We start from the raw sequence: 19,265 nt of genomic DNA on the forward strand, positions 1-19,265 counted from the left end.
AATTATTAAATTACAAAAAAAAAATATTAAAATAAAATAAATGTACAATTAATTTATACATTTTATAAGAATATATTAAAAATTATCACAAACAAATTATAGAAATTTTTATCGTATTTATATTTCTCTTTCTCTTAATTTATATTTTATTAAATTGTTAAAAAGAAATTATACAAAAAAAGTATTAAAACAAAAAAAAATTTAATCCAAAATAAAAAATAAATAAATAGAAAATGGTAAAAATAACTAAATAAACTAAAAAAAAACTTAAAAAAAATAAACATTAAAAAGAAATAATAAAAAAATAAAACAAAAAATTTGAAAAAAATTTTAAATACAAATAAAAATCATAAAAATAAATAAAATAAAAAATAATTAAAATTACCAAAATAAATTTTATTTATAAAAAATTATAGTATTATAAAAAAAATATACACAAACAATGACAAAGTACCATACATAAAATATTATTTTTTTTAACTTGTTCTCTCACATAGTCCCAACCGTTTGTTTAACTTGCCCCCAATTATGTGTGTGTTTGTTGTGTAGCTTCTCTAATTAGTATTTATAATACACAGCGTTTTTGAGTTAACATTAATGTACATACAAAAAGTTACAAATAAAAAAATAATAATAAAACGAAAAACAAAAAGGTGGCAAAGTTATACACAAGCTTACAATACATACAGGCTACTAACAAACTAACTTATATCAATCTATGTATAAGCTCTAAAACGAGTAAAGGTTTAATACATACTATTATACATATATTTATTAATGTATATTTGTGTGTATACATAAATATATATATATATATATTTTATTGTAATAAGGATGAATTAATATTAGCAATATACAACTATGAGTACTTTTAGTCAGATAATTTTGTGTTTTTTGTATTGTTTTTGTTTTTGTTTTTGTTGAGGGTTCGCATTTAATTGAAGACGTTACGTTCGCTAAGCGAAAATGTTGTGTACATGGAAAATTCTTTAACAAAATATATGTATGCATAACTTCAAATGTAACTAAATTGGTGTGTTCGCATGTGTGCTGGAGGAGTAGCATAAAAAAAAATATATATTCACAAACCGAACTAACACGAAGTTGTTGCCGATTGTTATATTTTGAAAAAAAAAAATTAACAAAAAAAAAAAGTCATTGGTTATCACTCAGCTACACACATTTATATAAGTTGCTCTCTACGCTTTTGTTCGCCTCTCTCTTGGTAGTCTCTTTTTAACGGACTGTGCATACGATCACATTTCTGATACAAGTGGAAGTCATTAATGTGCTATTTTATATTTGAAATATAATTCTTGATTTTTTGATGGGGCAGAGGAGTAGTGTATTTGAAAATTCGAAATTAAGTGCAACCGTTAACATTAAACGCATACATATGCTTGCACATACATACAAATAAGCACAGAAATTTGCGCAAAGCGACAAATTAGTAATAAAAAAAAACAACAAAATAAAATGCAATCAATGGAAAATGTTTATAATACATGTTATTTAAAATGTAACTTTGTTCAAAAAATATTGCTTAAAAATAGTGTCGCTTTGTTAAATGTTTTTGTTTTTGTTATTTTTAAATAATATTTTTCTTTTAACAAATGCGAGTGTGTTACCTATTACTGCTTGAACTGTATTTTTTGATTATTATTATGATTTTTGTTTGTTTTTGTGTTTTTTGCCTGTTGCTTTTCAAACAGTTCTTATCAGCTGGCTTATGCTACTAAAATTTATGTGAAATAATTTAACTACAAATGGTATTGTTCGCGTGCATTGCTTTAGAAAACTACTGTTATGTATACATATATATATATAGTATATAACTGTTATATATATACATATATATTACTGTATATATATAGTTATATTTTTTGTATTGTGTGTTGTAAACTAAATACTAATTCTCAAATTTTGTTGGTTGGTTAAAGTGATTTATCGCACATATACATATATATACTAGTTCATCTGTAATAAATCTAAACATTTATTTTTAACTTTTCTATAATAGTGTTTTTGTTTGTTTTGTTTTTCTTTGCGTCATTATTAAATAGTTTAGTGCAGCATACTACAATTAAAGTTGGTAATGTAACTTATTCATTTCTAAAACTCCTTTTTTTCTTCTTTAAATTAGTTAACGAATTCCTCTCCACAGCGCTTTCACACGCATTATCGCTATCTCGCTCTCTCTCTCTCTCTGTCGCTCTCCAGCGTCTATAGCTAATTGTCTCAGCTGCACCCCTTGTACTGCTGAAAACAGTTTACTGCCTAGTTGTATGTTGTTTAGTTAGTAAGAGTAAGTAGTCAGAGTTGCAATACAACAATAAACAATTGTCAAAATTATTGATTTTGTGGTTGCTTTAAATGCTTAAAATACATAAGTATGCCTTTACTATAGTCCTCATATGTTTGCTGTTTTGCTGATTTTTGTTTTTGATTTTTTCTTCAAACCATTAGTCGCCACAACTCGCATACACTTCGTACCGCACTCGTTAAGTTATTAGAGACCTTATACAATTTTGATTGATTTATAATTGTTTAACAACTGCAACTGCAATGCGCGCGCAGCAATATCACGAATCCAACACTGCCGTCAATGGTTTGCCAATAAATGCGGGTACTTCTTCTTTAGCTAGACAAATGCATTATGTCTTCATGTTATATGGATTCTTTTCGTTCTGTGTTTCTCATTTGTTTGGCCCGGGAGGAAAAGGATTTATCACAGCTACGGCAGCAGCTTGCTGGCTGGCCAATACAGCAGCTAAACACGGACAAAAACAATACATTAATCGATATAACGGTGCATGTAAGGTTAATCGTACTTACCACCATACGGTGCCGTGTACATGGGATAACCTAACCCAACGTGCGTGTGGTGGTGTGTATGCACATGTCGTTGCGGCGGAGGACTACGCGAGTCCGCTGGATTGCTATTACCACCAGCCGCTGCACCACCAATACCACCGCCACTGTTCGGTCCACTCGGCCCGCCTTGTTGCTTGTGTGCATCGATATTCAGTGGGGCGCCCGGTAAATTGCCACCCGGACCGCCTGGTCCACCGCTCAACACCTTCTGGCCGAGCACATCAGACTTATTGGGCGGGCCACTCATGCCCGTCGGTGGTGGTTGCAGATTTAACGGCATGCCACCACCCACCGACGACTGATTGGTTGGTGGCAAATGACTACCGCTGTTCGGCACATTTTGTCCGGAATTCGGTCCACTGCCCGGTCCGGCGACACCACCGCTATTGACACTCTGCTGCTGCATGCCCACATTCGGACTAGATACGCTGACTTTGACCGGTCCACCCGGACCGCCACTTACAACGCCACCACCACCACCACCGCCGCTCGTCGGCGATTTCAATGCACGCTCACTCAATTCGTGTATTTTGTGCGTTGTGTAATACTGGCTGGCGGCGTGGTGCAGTGCGTCGAGCGCTTTGGTGCCGGTGTTGCGTGACAGATCTTCGGGCGCATGATAGCGCGGTATGGGCAAATGATATGGCGCCGCATTGTAGGGACCGGCTGCAGACATCAGCACATTACGGTACATGGGATGGTTGGGATCGAAGCTGAATGGCGCTGGCGCTATGTATGATGGATGCAGGAAGTATTGTGATGTCGGTGGCGGCGGTGGTCCTTGTGTCTCCATTGTGGGTTTCTGTCCCTCTTGTTTAACTTTGACTTCTTCCTCTTGTTGTTGCTGTTTCTGTTTGGAGCTCTCCTTGGTGAGATTTGTTGCTTTGCCACTGCCAGAATTGCCGCTGCTATTGCTCGAACAACTTTGTGATTTACTCTTTTGCGACTGTTGGTGTTGCTGCTGCTGCTGTTGTTGTTGTTGTTGCTGCTGCTGTTGTTGTTGCTGTGCCGCCATTGCCATCTGCTGTTGGTGCTGCGCTGATGGACCTGTATCGTCCTTGTGCTGTCCCATGACTTGCGCCTGCAGCGAACCATGCGGTCCACTATTGGAGGGATTCTGCGCTCGCAGAGCCGCGACTGCATTTTGACGACGTTGTTCGTCCGAGAGTATGTAGTACCTGTAAGTGGTTGAGGTTGAAAGTTAATATATGAGAAAGTCATATAAAATTTCAAATAATTACCTCCGCAATTCCTCCTCACGTGACAAGTGCTGCTGTGCGGCCAAGGTCATTGGATGACGTTGATATATATTCGGATATGTGCCCAAGCTTTGCAGATCTTTCGGGTGCAAGGCGTGTGGTTGTTGCGGCTGTTGTTGCTGCTGCTGTGGCGGTTGTTGTTGTTGCTGCGGAGGCGGATTGTGCTCTTGTTTAATCTCCTGCTTTGTCATTGGCTCGCTTTTAATGTGCTTCGTCGAAATCAACTGAAAAAAAGTGTGATAATGGTGAGTGTTAAGACAAATTTCTTATAAATAATTTAACAAAAAAATATATATTATAAAATGACGAAACAGGGACTATGAATGGTTTGCAGTAGGGCTCCTGATATTCGACTAATGGACTAACCGAATTAACCGGATAGGACATTATTCGAATGATAATATTCGGTTTGCAGTATCGGATAGTCCTAATAGCCTTTTCGCACAGGAGCTAATTGATCAATTAACCGACCTTTGCTCGATTAAAGCGCTGATTTAGATCGATTTACCATACAATATAAAAATATAACTTTTCTACATTAATTTTTAAACGAATTTTAATCGGGTTCTTATGAAAAGCAAAAAACATAAATGTATAGGGCTGATCGATTATCAAGTAACCAGCAGTGCGAAGGGCAAAAAATGGTTTCTCAATTAAAATTTTAATTGATCAATTTGCTGTGCGAAAAGGCTATAAGTCGGCGACTGGTTATGTAGGTCTTATAGAATGTAGGGTCTTACCTATTGTCATTAGAAAGATAATTTGGGAGATTTGAAGAACAGATATACTTATACATACATATGTAGGTTATAGTGATTTACTTTTCTTATGTTATTCTCGTCACCTTAGTAAAAAAAGTGTTTCAAAATAAATTTGCTCTTGAGTTTTGTGTACTTGGTCTAGTAAAGAAAATGTTAAGCCTTTTGAATATCTAGATGAGAATGATAGACATTTTCTGGAACTAATGGTAGATATAATCATAACGAAATTTAGCGCCGTTAATCTTTTTTCGACGAATTTATATATCTGGAATCAGTTGTACCAGTAATATCACAATTAACGGTATTAATGGCAAGAAGTATTCTCATGAATAAGAAGACCAAGTAATATCTGAAGTTAGTAAATAGTTAGCAGTTAGAACTCCCGTTGTTGTGCTCTTTCAACCTTGTCGATGTAGAAGTGGAAGACATTCGTCAAATAATTTTGATTTGGCAATATTTTCCCGAGGTAAAAATCTGGACTCATTATCGTTTTATATACGATCTACTGAGTAATACCAATAGAAAGACTGCAACGAAGCTAATATTCTAAATGTTCATTTATCATTCTCGGAAGGCCTTATGAGAAAAATGAAAAAAAAAGTAAAGATATTACCGTATAAAAGAGATTTTTACGATTTGAATTACACTTCACTGCAAAATCCAAACTTGGAATTATTTGATTTCAAATCAATCAAAAAACAACCGTTTATGATAAGTTTTCAAAATTTAAAGGTTATGTAAATAGATAATCTCAAATATTAATTCAATAGAGTACGCTATAAAATTTAGTTATTGCCCATGATTCAGACAGATCGATATGTGACATTGACAAAGTTTGATATTGATTAAAGAACTGCATGAGCGTACGAACAAAAAAATCAAATTTAGTCACGTTCCACCTAATAATACGTTGTTTGTTGCTTTCATAAATTGAAGAAAAGGGTATGAAACATATAATCAACAACAAATATTAACAATTAATTATTCGATATTCATATTTAGCTAATTATCCAATTAATTATTTATATTTGTTCTCTATATCCTAGGTTAGATTAGGTTAGTTTGTAAGGCTGTTTTCCAAAGAGAAACACATGTAGACTATAAAATCTTTTGTGAAGCCAGGCTCCCTCCTAGATTAACAATTAGGAGTCGACAAAGCGCCCTAAGCCTAATACAAATCTGCAGAGATTTTTCATTTCAATATTCGCTATTTCATAAGCTTGTTCGAAAAAGTGAGATTCGAGAAATAGTTTTCATGATCTCGCAATGGCGGGACATGCCAGAAGAAAGTGATGAGATGATCCCACCTCGTCCTCCTCTATGCAGCTTCTACAGCTAGCATCCGGTAAGATTTTTAACCTTACAGCGTGGATCCCGATGGAACAATGGCCAGTAAGAACCTCTACGACTAAGAGAGGTAAACTTTATTGAGGGCAAATAGCTCTTTATCTTAAATTATATATATTTTCGGAAAATTTTGCGATAACTGTTCTTTTTTTCGAAAAATTTTAAAAACTTTTTTAAGTCCGTTATTCTATGTATTTCCGAACTCTTTCAAAATCATATTACGTACAAAAATATAGCTGTGAACGGGTTAGAAACTGTCCGAGGCGATGGATCAGATACATTTTGTACTCAACAGGGTTCACTCAGAAGGGATATAGTTCTAAAGCAGGGTTTTCTTTCCGATATAAACAAGTTGATCCCTGGAAAACTGCGACTATTCACACTAAATACCTTATATAACTTGCATAGTTATGTTGCGTTGAAGCGCTCAAACTAACAATATATAATTGTTTGTGAACTTACCTGTTGTTGCTGAGGATTTTGCTTGGACATTTCATGTGGACTGGGACTCTCCTTAAGGCGTTCATCTTTAATGACACCAGGATTTTGATGTGACGGTGCATTACCTTGAGACTGGGACGTGGGTAAACCACCGTGTGCGCTCAATTTCACCGCATCATCTTGTGACGATACAATTGATACAGGTCCATAATTGGGTTCCACATTGTACGGATAACCAGCAGCCATGTAACTACAAAAAAATTAAGTGTTATTATTAATTCAAATAAGGTTCAGGGGATGATTGAAGACTTACTTGAAGGGGTAGAAATGCGACAGTGATTTGGCGGGTGTCGGTGCTGGCAAGCCGCCCGGCCCCACACCTGACGGTCCCAACGCCGACATAGCGCCCATGCCCGGAGGCAAGCCATTGTTTGGTGGACCGATATTGCTTAAATTTACCGAAGACTGTGGTGGTGGTCCAGAGGGATTATCTTTTGGATTACCACTACCATCTTGCGACTGCAATTGTTGCTGAAGACTAACAGCTTGCTGCTGCTGTTGTTGTTGTTGCTGCTGCGATGATTTTGTCATTAAATCGAGTGGCGGATCTTTACTTTTGTTGCTGTAGTCGGACAAATGTGGCGATTGCTGTTGTTGATGTGACTGTTGCTGCTGCTGTTGTTGTTGTTGCTGTTGCATCAAATGGGAGGACTGTATTGCACCTTGTTGCTGCTGCTGTTGCGACTGCGACGGTGGAAGCGTTAAGGTTGGCTGCACCAATGCTGAGGGCAACAAGCCCTTATTGACCGCCTGTGACGATTGCTGATCGGCAGAAGTTGGAGGCACCAAATATTGCTGCTGTTGATAGAACTGATACATGCCGTAACCGCCTAACGGTGGTATGCCCTGCGCACCACCACCCATGCCCACTGCCCCCAAATCCGTGGGTTTCTTGTTTGGTAAATCCATGAGCTTCGGTTGGGACTTATCTACGGTTGGGTAAATGTATATGAATTGCATGAATAACGGTAAATTATAAAATTTGAAAGCAATTAATTACCTAAAATATCCTGTTCGCCCACTGGTGTGGAATCATCGGATATGTCACTGTAGGCAGGACTCTGCACGTTTTCCCTGGTTACAACACCATCATACTCCACAGGTCCAGGTGACTTTCGACATTTCTTCTGCTTTACCGCTGCAAAACCAGGTGAACTTTTGGTGGTTAATGAAATGCCTAAAATTAAAAAAAATTAATTAGCTCCCCAATGATACACGCATGCGCTTAAAAAAAAGTCACCTTGTAAATTTTGTGCACCAGACACTGCCGAGCTGCCATAAGTACTTAATGCCGATGGGTGTTGTGGTGGTAAACCTTCCGGATTTCCAGATAACTGTGGCGGCGGTCCACGTTGTGGACTCTGTCCCGATATAGTACCCTGCTGCGAGTTCACTCCCTGCGCTGCCTGCTGTTGCAGTGCCAATATTGACGGTGGGGCACCTGAATTGGTCGCATCGCTTTGCGGGCCGAATCTCAATACACCTGGTTTTACTATAAATGATGAGTTTAAAATATAATAACTGTTAATTTCGTGGAAATTCTCAAATACTCACGTCCACCATGCTGTGCGTGTGCTGATGACGGACTTGCTTCGGACAGCAATGCCGGTGGATTACCAGCATTCGGCATACCAAGCGATTGCTGTTGTTGTTGTTGCTGTTGACACAGCACTTGTCCTGATATGCCCGTCGTTATGCTGCCGCCGGCAACAGGATGTGGTTGTGGTTGCGGCGGTTGCTGCTGTGCTTGCGGAATAAGCGCCTGTACGCTGGCGCTTGTTAGAACACCACCAACACCCGGACCACCACCAATACCACCGGCTAGCGACGCACTTAATATACTAGTTGGTGCAGTCGTTAGCGGAGCAGCCGCAGCCAGCGACGCAGCAGTAATTGCGGCTGGTGTACCGGGTGTGGGTGTGGTGGCAGCACCAATCACAGTTTCTGAGTCCACAACACCATCGCTGACTGTGGATTGCGTCGTCGGCGGCAATATAGCAGCAGCAGCTGGTTGTGTTGTTGCTTCAGTAGAGTTGGCCGCCGGCATCGGAGATGCAGTTATTGGCGGTGTTACCGGTGACGTTATCGTCGTCATAGCACCACCAGTTGTCGAGCTTTCTGCAGGTGTTGGCGTTACAGCGCGATTATTGGCGGCCGACGGCACCGGTGATGAGGTTGGTGTCGGTGGCTCATCGGGCAATTGTAGCGAATCTTCATCTTGCGAACAAGAACTACCATGTGCATGAGATTGATGATAGCGCAACCCATTGGCATGCTTATACTTTTTACTGCAATCCTGCTCGGGACACTCAAGTAACACCGGCGATATGGCGCACGGCGAGGCAGTCTTACATTTCTTCGTGCTTATTTGTACATTAAGGCCAGTCACAGGATTGACAAGACTTTGCGGCTGAGTAGCAAGACCACCGCCACTCGCCGATATCGGTATACCGCTGGCATTGGCTACATTTGCCGAACACTCGCTATCGCCATTAATGGGTGACGGTGAGTCATCTTTCGATTTACGCTTCTCTGAACGTGGAGGTAAAAATGCTGTTGGCGATGTACTCGGTGTGGCACCACCACCATTGCCCGACGACGAACTGCTTGTTGTCGTTGTGGTGTTCGATGTGCTGGTGGCACTTATCGATGTACGTGATGCACCACGACCACCTTTCGTTGTACCATTACGCAATTTCGAATGCACCTGCGCATGTGAGAAATATATCTATAAACGATATTAAAATTCAATTCAGATGCGTAAAAATAAAATAAAACTTATGCGTGTGCTTACCGAGCTTCTTGTTTCAGTGAAATTGCTCAAATCTGGTGTGAGCGCTGCACTGCGTCCACGTTTTCCACGACCTTTCGGTGTGCGTGAATCCAATTCCTCCGTTGGTGAATCACAGAATCTAAAAAATTAACACCACATGGATAAAATAAACATTTATGAATAGTTTGTTGTTGTTTTAAATTTACATCTTTGGTGAAGGCAATAAAATAATTTAAATAAAATATATTTTTTATTTTATCAATAACAGTGTATACAAAACTGTCGTAATGAACCTTGAATTTTTTAGCTAGCTGAAATTTTTTCTAAAATTGGTTGTTAAATATTATAAGCTTGCTCTGTTACAACAATAATACAAAAATAATAACAATATGTTTTTAATTCGCTTGAAAAATATAAATGCTGACAACTAATAATTTGTAGCTTACATTAAAATTTAAGCTCAGTTTCAATCTTTGATTTTTTTTATTTTGACCACAAACCACATCATAATCTCTTACTATAGTAGTTACGACATTTACTATAAATTAATTGGGTTAAAAAGTAAACAAACAACAGCTGATAAAGAAATAAAATAGCCAAGCGTTGCCATAAACTTGCACAGATTAATTTGAATTCTTATGAATTTTTACTCAGAACTTGAAAAATAAAATATTAAGACACACAAAATTTTAGTATTTTTTAAGATTATAAGCGTTTTATTTAATTTTGTTGAACTTGATTATTATAATAAAACAAAGATTTTTATGTGTTAGGCGTAAATTGGCAACTCTTAACAGTCAAAAAGTTAATTGATATTAATAATATATAATAAAATATATGTGATTGAACTAATTTGAAAATAAATTATATAAACGAGACAAATACTTAACTTACTTTATTTATTTACTATTATTAATTATATATTTATTGTGCTAATTTATATGATTTGTGACACAAACACAAAAATCCAGCAAATTATTTAAAAACATATTAAAAAAAAAATCAAAATTAATCCAAAACTGTTCTAATATTCTTCAAATCTTTTGTAGCCACTATACCAATGATGTATTTTAAATATGTATACAGTTATAACAGACATATGACTCTTTAAACGAGCAATGACCTGACAATTTCCGCCTTTACCTAATTGAATTCTAGTATAACCTAAAAACCGGCTAAATGACCTTGGCAATTTTTGACTAGCTTTTGTTCTTTATTGTAGTCCTATGCATTGAAAGAAATTTGTACAAAAGTTGGAAATTCCCTACACATGGTGACAGTCAAGCAGAAAAATTATAACAAAGCAATTGTCACAGCAAATATTTGTTTTTTGTACGTGTATGTTTTTGTTGTTGGAAACAGTGATAAATACGCGGAATTATTTTGGAAAAACTGTAGAAGTTATCAATCGTGCCTTAATGTAAATTCAGAAGAATCTAATTAATATAACAGATAATTTCGAACATCCATTTGTAAATACGTATTTGCAATCACAGCCACCATAACTCACCTGGGTGGTGCCCAATCATGACGTGTACAGTCCAGTAATGTGCCAACATAAGTTTTGCCCCGCCATGTAACATTCACCACAAGCACACCGCCCTCTGTTTCGTGCCAAACAATGCCCTCAAGCGTTACAGAAGTACCCGGCTCGCAGGGACCCAAACAATCTGGCTCCGTTATAGTTCCCACTGAGGTACCAATACAAATGTCAACCATTTCTTTGGTCAAACTACTCGTTGCTGCATTCGAGGAAGTATCACCGTGTTTTGCCCGCTTGGCGGGTGGTGACTTTATGCCAGCATCATCGCCAGCATTTGTGTTGCTGCTGCTTGTGCCGCTATTGCTAGACGATTGTGTTGTTGTTGTTGTACTGGAAGAGGAATTCGCGGGTACTGAAATAGTGTGGTGCACAGTCGCTGAGATCATACCGGGTGCCATAAGTTTTGCTTGCGCAACAGGAACAATTGAAGTGTTTGACTTACTCTCATTATTTGCGCTCAGACTGTTAGCAGACGAATTTGTTGCACTAGTATTATTACTAAATGTGGTGGAAGCTGCTGCAGCAGCCAATTGCGCTGCAATGTGTGAAGAGATTTTAATGTTGCCACAATTTGTTGCATCCTTATTACCCGGTGGACCGGGTGCATTTGCTGTACTATTACTACCCATCGATTGTGCTGTAGTAGTTGTTGCAGCCGAGGTGGCGGCTAGTAGTGTGGCAGCCGTAGCTGCGGCAGCAGTTACCACACCAGCTGCTGAACCCACTGATGGTGTGAATACGCCCGGTGGCACGGCACCACTATTAACACCGCTATTGGCTGCATTGTTGCCCATGCGTTGGGACAAAACGCTCATTGATGAATTATTAGCGCTATCTGTGCGACGTGAACACGCGTGGTTGGTGCAAGTACTGTTCGTGGATCCGTTTGTGCCGTCCATATTGCAATGGCATGCATTGCCTTTGTCATTGGCATTGGTTAAGCCATCTTTATCAGCCGTTGTTGAAGCGTTTTTATCCGCTGTGACGCGATTGGAATGTGTAGTTTTCTCTTTAGCTTTTTCCCGTCGATGACCGGAACTACCACGCTTGTTGCTTTGAGGAGTACTCTGACCGCCGCTGCCGGAACCGGTGGCACCACCACCCGAGCCCGAATTATTACTGTTCATACTGTTGTGGCTATTGCCTTGACTACTACTATTACTACTGGAAATATTACTTAGATGCTTTTTATTGCTGCCGCTCATATTGGTTAAATTTGAACTGGAGCCGCTGCCGCTACCTGCATTTTGTGATGAGCCACTTGAGCTACTAGCACCACCTGATGATGACGAGGAATGCGAACTAGTATTCACGCTGTTATTATCATCCAAGTTACTCGGATTGTTGACACCTAAAGAACCATTCTGTTGTTGTTGTTCGGTAGCTTTGACAATTTCATGCTTCGCTTCTGACGTTTTGGTTCCCGGCTTGGTACGTTTTATTTTCATTTTAAGTCCCTTGTCAAGTGTCGCTTGGTGATCAATGGACATTTTAGAATTGGATTTACCACTACCGGAACCGCCAATGCCTTGGGCTCCACCCTGACCACCGCCAGATCCACCGCCCGCACTACTGTTATTACTGCTGCTACCACTAGATTGCGATGACATGCCGCTTGCAGATTGATTCGATAAATTCGATAGTGAATCGTTTTTTAATGCCGCCAGTAGATGCGTCGAACCGCCAAGTAAATGTTTCGGTGTTTGCGAATTTTTAAATGACGACACAAGATTACCACCTTTCGAGAATCCAGCAAAGGTCGATACAGCTAATGTATTAGTCTTTTGGCTACTCTCAACTGGTGTAGCATGTAGCAATGCAGAAGACGTTGATGGGTATGATGGGGAAGACGTTTGTAATGATTTAGTTGCAATAGCACCAAATTTTCTGCTATAGCCACCATCCGTCTTTTGCTCTTCAAAGTTGGACTGTAGGCTCTTGTAATTTGTGTGCTCACGTGATTGTTGATACTTGCTTTCGAAATTTTTCAATGGTTGAGAATTAATATGCTTGTTAACGGTGCCGTCGAAACGTTTACTAGGATTTGTGCAGATGCTGTGTGGACTGGCAACTCTTTTTGAACTTTTAACGGGAAAATTCGAACCAGTTGCGGTTGTTGTATGCAACGACCTTGACAATGACGACGATGCAGTTTTGACTTTTTCTGATTTTAAAATTGCTTTATTTGCTGAAGTCGATTTTGTTGCCGATTTTATATTCGATGATATTATTCCAATATCATTGATGCCACCACCAGAACTGTGTGTTTTAGTTAAATTTTGTGCTACCGTCGAGGATTTTTCAATATCCGCATCTAGATCATCCAGCAACTCCGGTATACCACCAATATCCCATTCGTCTTCGTACTCAAAGTTGGTATCCTTTGATTCGCTGGAAATAGACGATGACGAGCAAGGTGCGTCTGATGTTACTGGGCTAACCCGAGCTACTGCATTTACAATAGCTGTTTTCCCCGTTGGTTTTGGGAAACTACCACTTTTAATGCTTAGACTAACACCACTGGATTGCGTTGTATGCGATTTCGAATGTCCAAAATGTCCTAATGTTTAAAAAAAAAAAATTATTATCTGAATTTATTTAATAACTGTAAATCATTTAAAATACATATGTATATATAATAATATAAAATTTGAGTAGTAAAGCACAGTTTACACTTACTTGAACTTGCCACTTTTTTATTTGAATTGTGTTTTGTATAATTTTGGTAATGATGCTTATGCGATGACGATGTAAATTTTTTATTTAAATCTGCGGCAGGTGAAACCAAAGTATTACTTGTGCTTCCTACCAACTTATGTTTATTACTTTCCGTAACTATGCTTTTATTAGTGGCCACCTAATAAAATAATGAAAATTAAAGGATTAGTGTTGTATGGAAAAATATAAAATATTAGTTTTTGTAATTTCGATAAATATAGAAAATATTAAATAACAATATATAAATTATTACAACTGAAATTATGAACACAAAGCAACTGCTTCAACAAAGAGTCAGTTTTGTGTTTTTGTAAAATGTTTATCGAATATTTTACTCATTTATGAATTTGCGGTTTTCCTAAAAATTTATAAAATCAGCAAAGTGGCTCTAGTGGTATGAAATACCAATTATTAAAAATATCTGCTCAAAAGTTATTGTAATACACAATACTTCTGTCATATATACGATGGATGCTCAGAGGGGAAAAACCCTCATCCTTATAAATAAACAATAAATTGTATAGAATTGTACTTAGTTAGTTGCAAAAGGTTTGATTTCTTCGCATATTTTAAAATTATATTGAAAAAATTTTGCAAAAATATAATTTTTAATTTTGACGCGGAAGTGATTCATATACACATAAATATACAATAATAGTAAATAATAGTATAGTATTATACATAAATATTGTATATTAGCGAATTAAAGTATCATATTGTCTGGTCTTAATAATATGCTAAACTATTACTATTTATATTTCATATCACATTAGAGAATCAAATTTGGCTCCAATTTTTGTGTCACACACATCCTAACTTCATAACTGAGAAAATGAACATATTATAATATATTATGTAGTTATTATACATACACACATTATATACACTACTATTATTTAATATTATTCCTTTCAAGTTAATTATTATTTATATTTATCACACTTTAATTGATCATGTAAACATTTTCATTGCAATGTATACTCACATAAAATAATTTATTGTTATGTACGAATCACCAATAAATAATATTTGAATAATATTAATTATTATTTTTTATTATATATAAATTCATAGTCAATATATATCATTGTCTATCTGGGTAACACACACACACACTTTTATATTAACATACGAGGAGAGTTAGGTATGATATGTAGAAATCTTTTCATAAACGAGTACTCATAAATTCTATACATCAAGGCTCGCATCGGTGCCAGGCGCACGCAACGAACAACCGATAAATGTTAAAAAAGCCCAAGGGACGCTCAAAAACCGGCGCAACGATGCAAGGGGATGTCGATAACACTACTCACATAAATACGCATATAGAAATTTCAACAACAAAAACTCGCATTTACAAACGAGCCGAACGTAAGTGGCCCAAGATGAACGCACGAAAGCGAATGAATGCCAATGTTACGCCGACCGAAGCAGCGAAGTATAGCAAATATACTTGTTCTCGCGAAACCATTGTTCGAAATTTTTGTTTGAAATATCCTTGCCTAAACTACACACAAGCCACCATTTACTAACTAACAGAATTTGTCTATGAAAATATTCATATTGTAAAAGCTACAACGAAGATAGAGCAAAGTTTATATTTGCCAAAACAATCTAATGAATATAATTTTCAATTTAATGTATCGATACCTGAATAGTATCTAGTCATCACTGCTTCTGCTGCGCAAACACACGCTGCTTCTCTGCTTTCACTTCTTTTCGTTTTTGCTACTGCGACGCTTCTTCTATTCACTTTTATAGATCTCAGATCTTTTAAATTTTTTCCACTTTAAAATCCGGCCAATGCCGGTTTTTTTCTTCGTCGCATTTAACACAAATACACATATCAAATAGTTTTCTTAATTATACTATGCATATATTCATTTAAATTTTTATATCAATCAATTAATTATGTTCACTCCCGTATTTCTTTCGATACAATCTGCCTGCGCCATCAAACCAGAGATGTTCTCTGTTAAAACAGTCTTCGCTCGTTATTTGTATTCCCTTTTAATGTCAGAATGACATTAGGAAGTAAGAACACGAAAACATTGCACAGAGTTGCATTCATTAACTAAATCTTATAAATCGTTTAGATATCTGGACGATTTGTATAAAATGTGCCACATTGCAAATCCTTTTACAAAATTATAAAAAAAAAAATGGTAAAAGTATACTACGTTTGTTATTTTAATTCTATGATTGTATAATTTTGTTACAAAACTCTATATTACTTAAAAATAAAAATTAAATTAAAGGATTTTGAAAAGAATACTATATTCCAAATTTTTATAAAAAATACAATAGGAAAATTATAATTATAATAATTCTAGATGGTATGGAAGTACATATTCTGTCAAAAACATAAATAAACTTACTGGAGAAATTAGTTATATATGTAATAACATTAATTAAAATAATTAGAACTAATTATTTTTAAGGTCCATATTTACCTTATTCGGGTGGTGGCTAACGTTCACCTCACTGCGTCTCATTGATTCCATGCAGTCCAAGAAGTGAGGGTGGTTGCTTGCTGCGGGTTCGCACAATGCAACGTTCCCTCATCCACATAAAAGGATTGACAATGTTTAGAGGTAGAATTTAACTCGGACAATAAATCATTGCTTAACTGTTGTGTTTTAACTAAATTGGGCCTTGGCCCACAGACCAATTTATGCATTTTTAATCTGAAAAATATAAAAATAATTTATAGTGAATACATTTTTTTTAATTTAAAAGTATTAAAACTAAATAATCCCTAATTTATTATGTACGTATTATGTAACAATCAAAAATTGACGTCGAAATATTGACTTGTTGAAAACAAATCTATTTGGAAAATACACGATTTTGCTCAATGAAATTGTTCCACGTCAGTTGAAGTAATTGTACATATTTTGTAAAAAACAAATTGATGTTACAACGTAATATTTGTTAAAGAGGTACTGATTGTGCTGGAAACTTTCGGAGAACAATGTCTCCCATCAGCTAATATTTATATCCAATCACATATCAAATATCTTCATACAAATCAATGAATGTACTTAGTATATACAGACATCATAAGAACATTGCCTTAGTTCAAGGTATTACCGGCACTTTAAATGTTTTTATTTGGTTCAGTTATTAACTCTTTCCAAAACCATTGAGTATAACGATTAATATTAATATTTTTTAATTTTTTATTTAATTATTTTAAATATGTTGCTCCAGAGCTATCTTTCATGTCTGAACAATTTTAACAATCCATGTTTTATTTTGATTTATCGATGTATATTAGAGACAATTATCGATAGAATTTAGTTAACAGCGTAGTAACGATGAAGATTGAAAAGTGAATAGAATAACACATGCACTTTGGGAAATGTTTTCCTTATTCTTAATTGAATCAAATTGATTTATCATATACATTTCCTAAGGCTCAACCACACATTTAATTTCTACTACATAACTTTGCACATATTTTTTGAATAATAATTTGCGAAGTTTCAACTTTTTTGTTTTTACAAATTTCGGAACTTTTATTCTCTTCAATAGGACTATATGAGAGACAATAGGAGCTTTTATTCTCTGAACTAGCACTTTATTTTTTGACGCCCTTTTGTCACAAATTTTTCGTACATACTTTCGTACTTCGCCACATATGTATACACTTATTGTATAAGAATTTTTTCCAAACAATATTTCAAACCCAAAAATTTTTACCGATTAGAGGTAGCTCTCACATCAAAATTAACATAACATCTACATATACATACAAAATATATGTATGTATATACAAACACGGCACATAATAATCTTTATACACTCGATGTAACTAGCTGTCGCAAATGAAAATAAAGACTTTGTTATTTTGTATACGAAAATATATCTTACATTTCAATAAATATTGCGAATCCGAGTACCACAATTTATGCCAATATCAATTAAGTTATAACATTTAATTCGCATAACTATGTACCGATATGTAGTTATTTTTCACTTTTCGCCTTAATTAATTCTGCATGTGTGTGTGTTTGCAATTCCACTCTTCGCGTTCATTGTTTAAGTCTGAAACATTGGACACACACACTTGAGTTTGATTATTTATTTATTTAAACCGACAAATGCACAGTACACATTTATGAAATTAAATTCACTTTAATTATTTTATAATTATTCGTAGATTATTTTATATTTAATAGTGCAAATGAAGCAATCACACACTCACGTAATTTTCGCCTCCCATTAATTTGTGAATGTATGAATAGAGTAGTTATGCAGGCTCAGTAGAATATTCAGGTTCAAAAGCCGCCACTGAATACAACATAAAATTTCTCTTTTCCCAACTACCAATTGCTCAGAGAAAATCAGAGCTGCCACTTTTAAATTTTAAGCAAGCCAATTAGAGTATTGTATTTTTGCACATTAAACACGAAACAAACGTAATATGCGGCTAATATATCCATTATAATTATTTACATTCTAAACACTAGCTTCATTATCAATATAAACAATTCACTTAACGCGCGGCACATACCACGCTTTTTGCCATTTTTAAAAGCAACAAAATGCCGAGTATGCAATTAACGTGTTTTGCAATTGTACGGTACAATTCCGTTGAATGTTAACCCTAATACTTATGTAAGTACATATGTGCAAACACCCATGTATGTGCGTAAACTCATATGGCGTATTTATGGAAAATTGTAATTCGTTTAAATATACTTTATTTAATTCCGTTGTTGTTGCTGTTTGCTATTATCACATTGAATGTTTTGAAAATTAAAATTTATTGGATTTAGGGTACACATACTATATCATAGCACACACAAAAAATTACCGATTTCTCTTTTCCAACACATTTCCATGTATAAGTTCACTTTGTGTACTGCAATATACGGTAAGATGGTTGCCTTTTTATATTTTTGGACAAAACAAAACTTCAATTAATACACGAGTCCAAACATTCAATACATTTCGCCAACTTCACTTGTTTTAGTTGAATTTCAAGGACTGTGAAGTTTTGCCAAACCTCGTATACCAAATTGCTCGTAGTCACTTTGAGAGTTTTCGCCTAAGGCTGTAGTATGAAACTGTTTTCAGTTATCAAACGTATAAATATAGCCTTTAACACTGTTAAATTAAATGAAAATTCATATTTAAAGTCAATAGACTTGCACAATTTAATTTATTGGACACCGTAAATAGTTTTAATTGGCAGCAAATTGGCAAAACTCTCTTAATTTTGATGTAAAACTTTTCAATACAATGCAAGTTCATTTATGCATTGACTGTGTATTTCACATAATTTAGCTTTTTGTATGATGCAATGGTCCACAATTCATTGCTTAGCCATATGGCCATATGAAGGAAATAATAGCGAGAACGTTGATGTTAGTTCAAATTAGAATCCAATTCTATCTAATTGGTTTTAAGCGGAGCAATAATAATATTTGGTGGATAATTCTCTTTGTGCGTAAACTTTTCTAGTGTGGTAGAATAATGTC

At 35.9% G+C, this 19,265-nt stretch overlaps 1 protein-coding gene across 5 annotated transcripts; it reads right to left on the reverse strand.

Annotated features, from left to right (window-relative positions):
- Nucleotides 1-1,486: 1,486 nt before the first annotated feature.
- Znf609_0 (mucin-19) lies at nt 1,487-19,020 on the reverse strand. 5 transcript variants are annotated; one of them, XM_054233041.1, is made up of 13 exons: nt 18,599-19,020; nt 16,230-16,463; nt 13,738-13,915; nt 11,026-13,618; nt 9,537-9,654; nt 8,297-9,449; nt 7,983-8,234; nt 7,743-7,919; nt 6,996-7,671; nt 6,704-6,932; nt 4,116-4,357; nt 2,836-4,052; nt 1,487-2,770 (listed from the first exon to the last, which is right to left on the reverse strand). In XM_054233041.1, exons 2-13 carry the CDS (start codon nt 16,278-16,280, stop codon nt 2,697-2,699), a joined length of 6,960 nt encoding a protein of 2,319 aa, XP_054089016.1. In that variant the 5' UTR covers nt 16,281-16,463; nt 18,599-19,020; the 3' UTR covers nt 1,487-2,696. The 5 variants fall into 5 exon arrangements, with proteins under 5 accessions (XP_054089016.1, XP_011186278.2, XP_011186279.2 ...); XM_011187976.3 differs by having other exon boundaries at nt 8,297-9,470; XM_011187977.3 differs by having other exon boundaries at nt 8,297-9,470; nt 17,987-19,020.
- Nucleotides 19,021-19,265: the final 245 nt, after the last annotated feature.

The sequence above is a fragment of the Zeugodacus cucurbitae genome, chromosome 6, assembly GCF_028554725.1.
Source record: "Zeugodacus cucurbitae isolate PBARC_wt_2022May chromosome 6, idZeuCucr1.2, whole genome shotgun sequence".
In the NCBI taxonomy this organism is placed as follows: Eukaryota; Metazoa; Arthropoda; class Insecta; order Diptera; family Tephritidae; genus Zeugodacus; species Zeugodacus cucurbitae.

Excerpts from the sequence above, each read along its gene's own strand:
- Znf609_0 (XM_011187976.3), bottom strand. The coding sequence starts at position 16,280 with ATGGAATCAATGAGACGCAGTGAGGTGAACGTTAGCCACCACCCGAAT. Across the intron at positions 13,916-16,229 it reads TTAGCCACCACCCGAATAAG|GTGGCCACTAATAAAAGCAT; the intron begins GTAAATATGGAC and ends TTATTTTATTAG. Across the intron at positions 2,771-2,835 it reads GTACACGGCACCGTATGGTG|CTGCTGTATTGGCCAGCCAG; the intron begins GTAAGTACGATT and ends GTCCGTGTTTAG.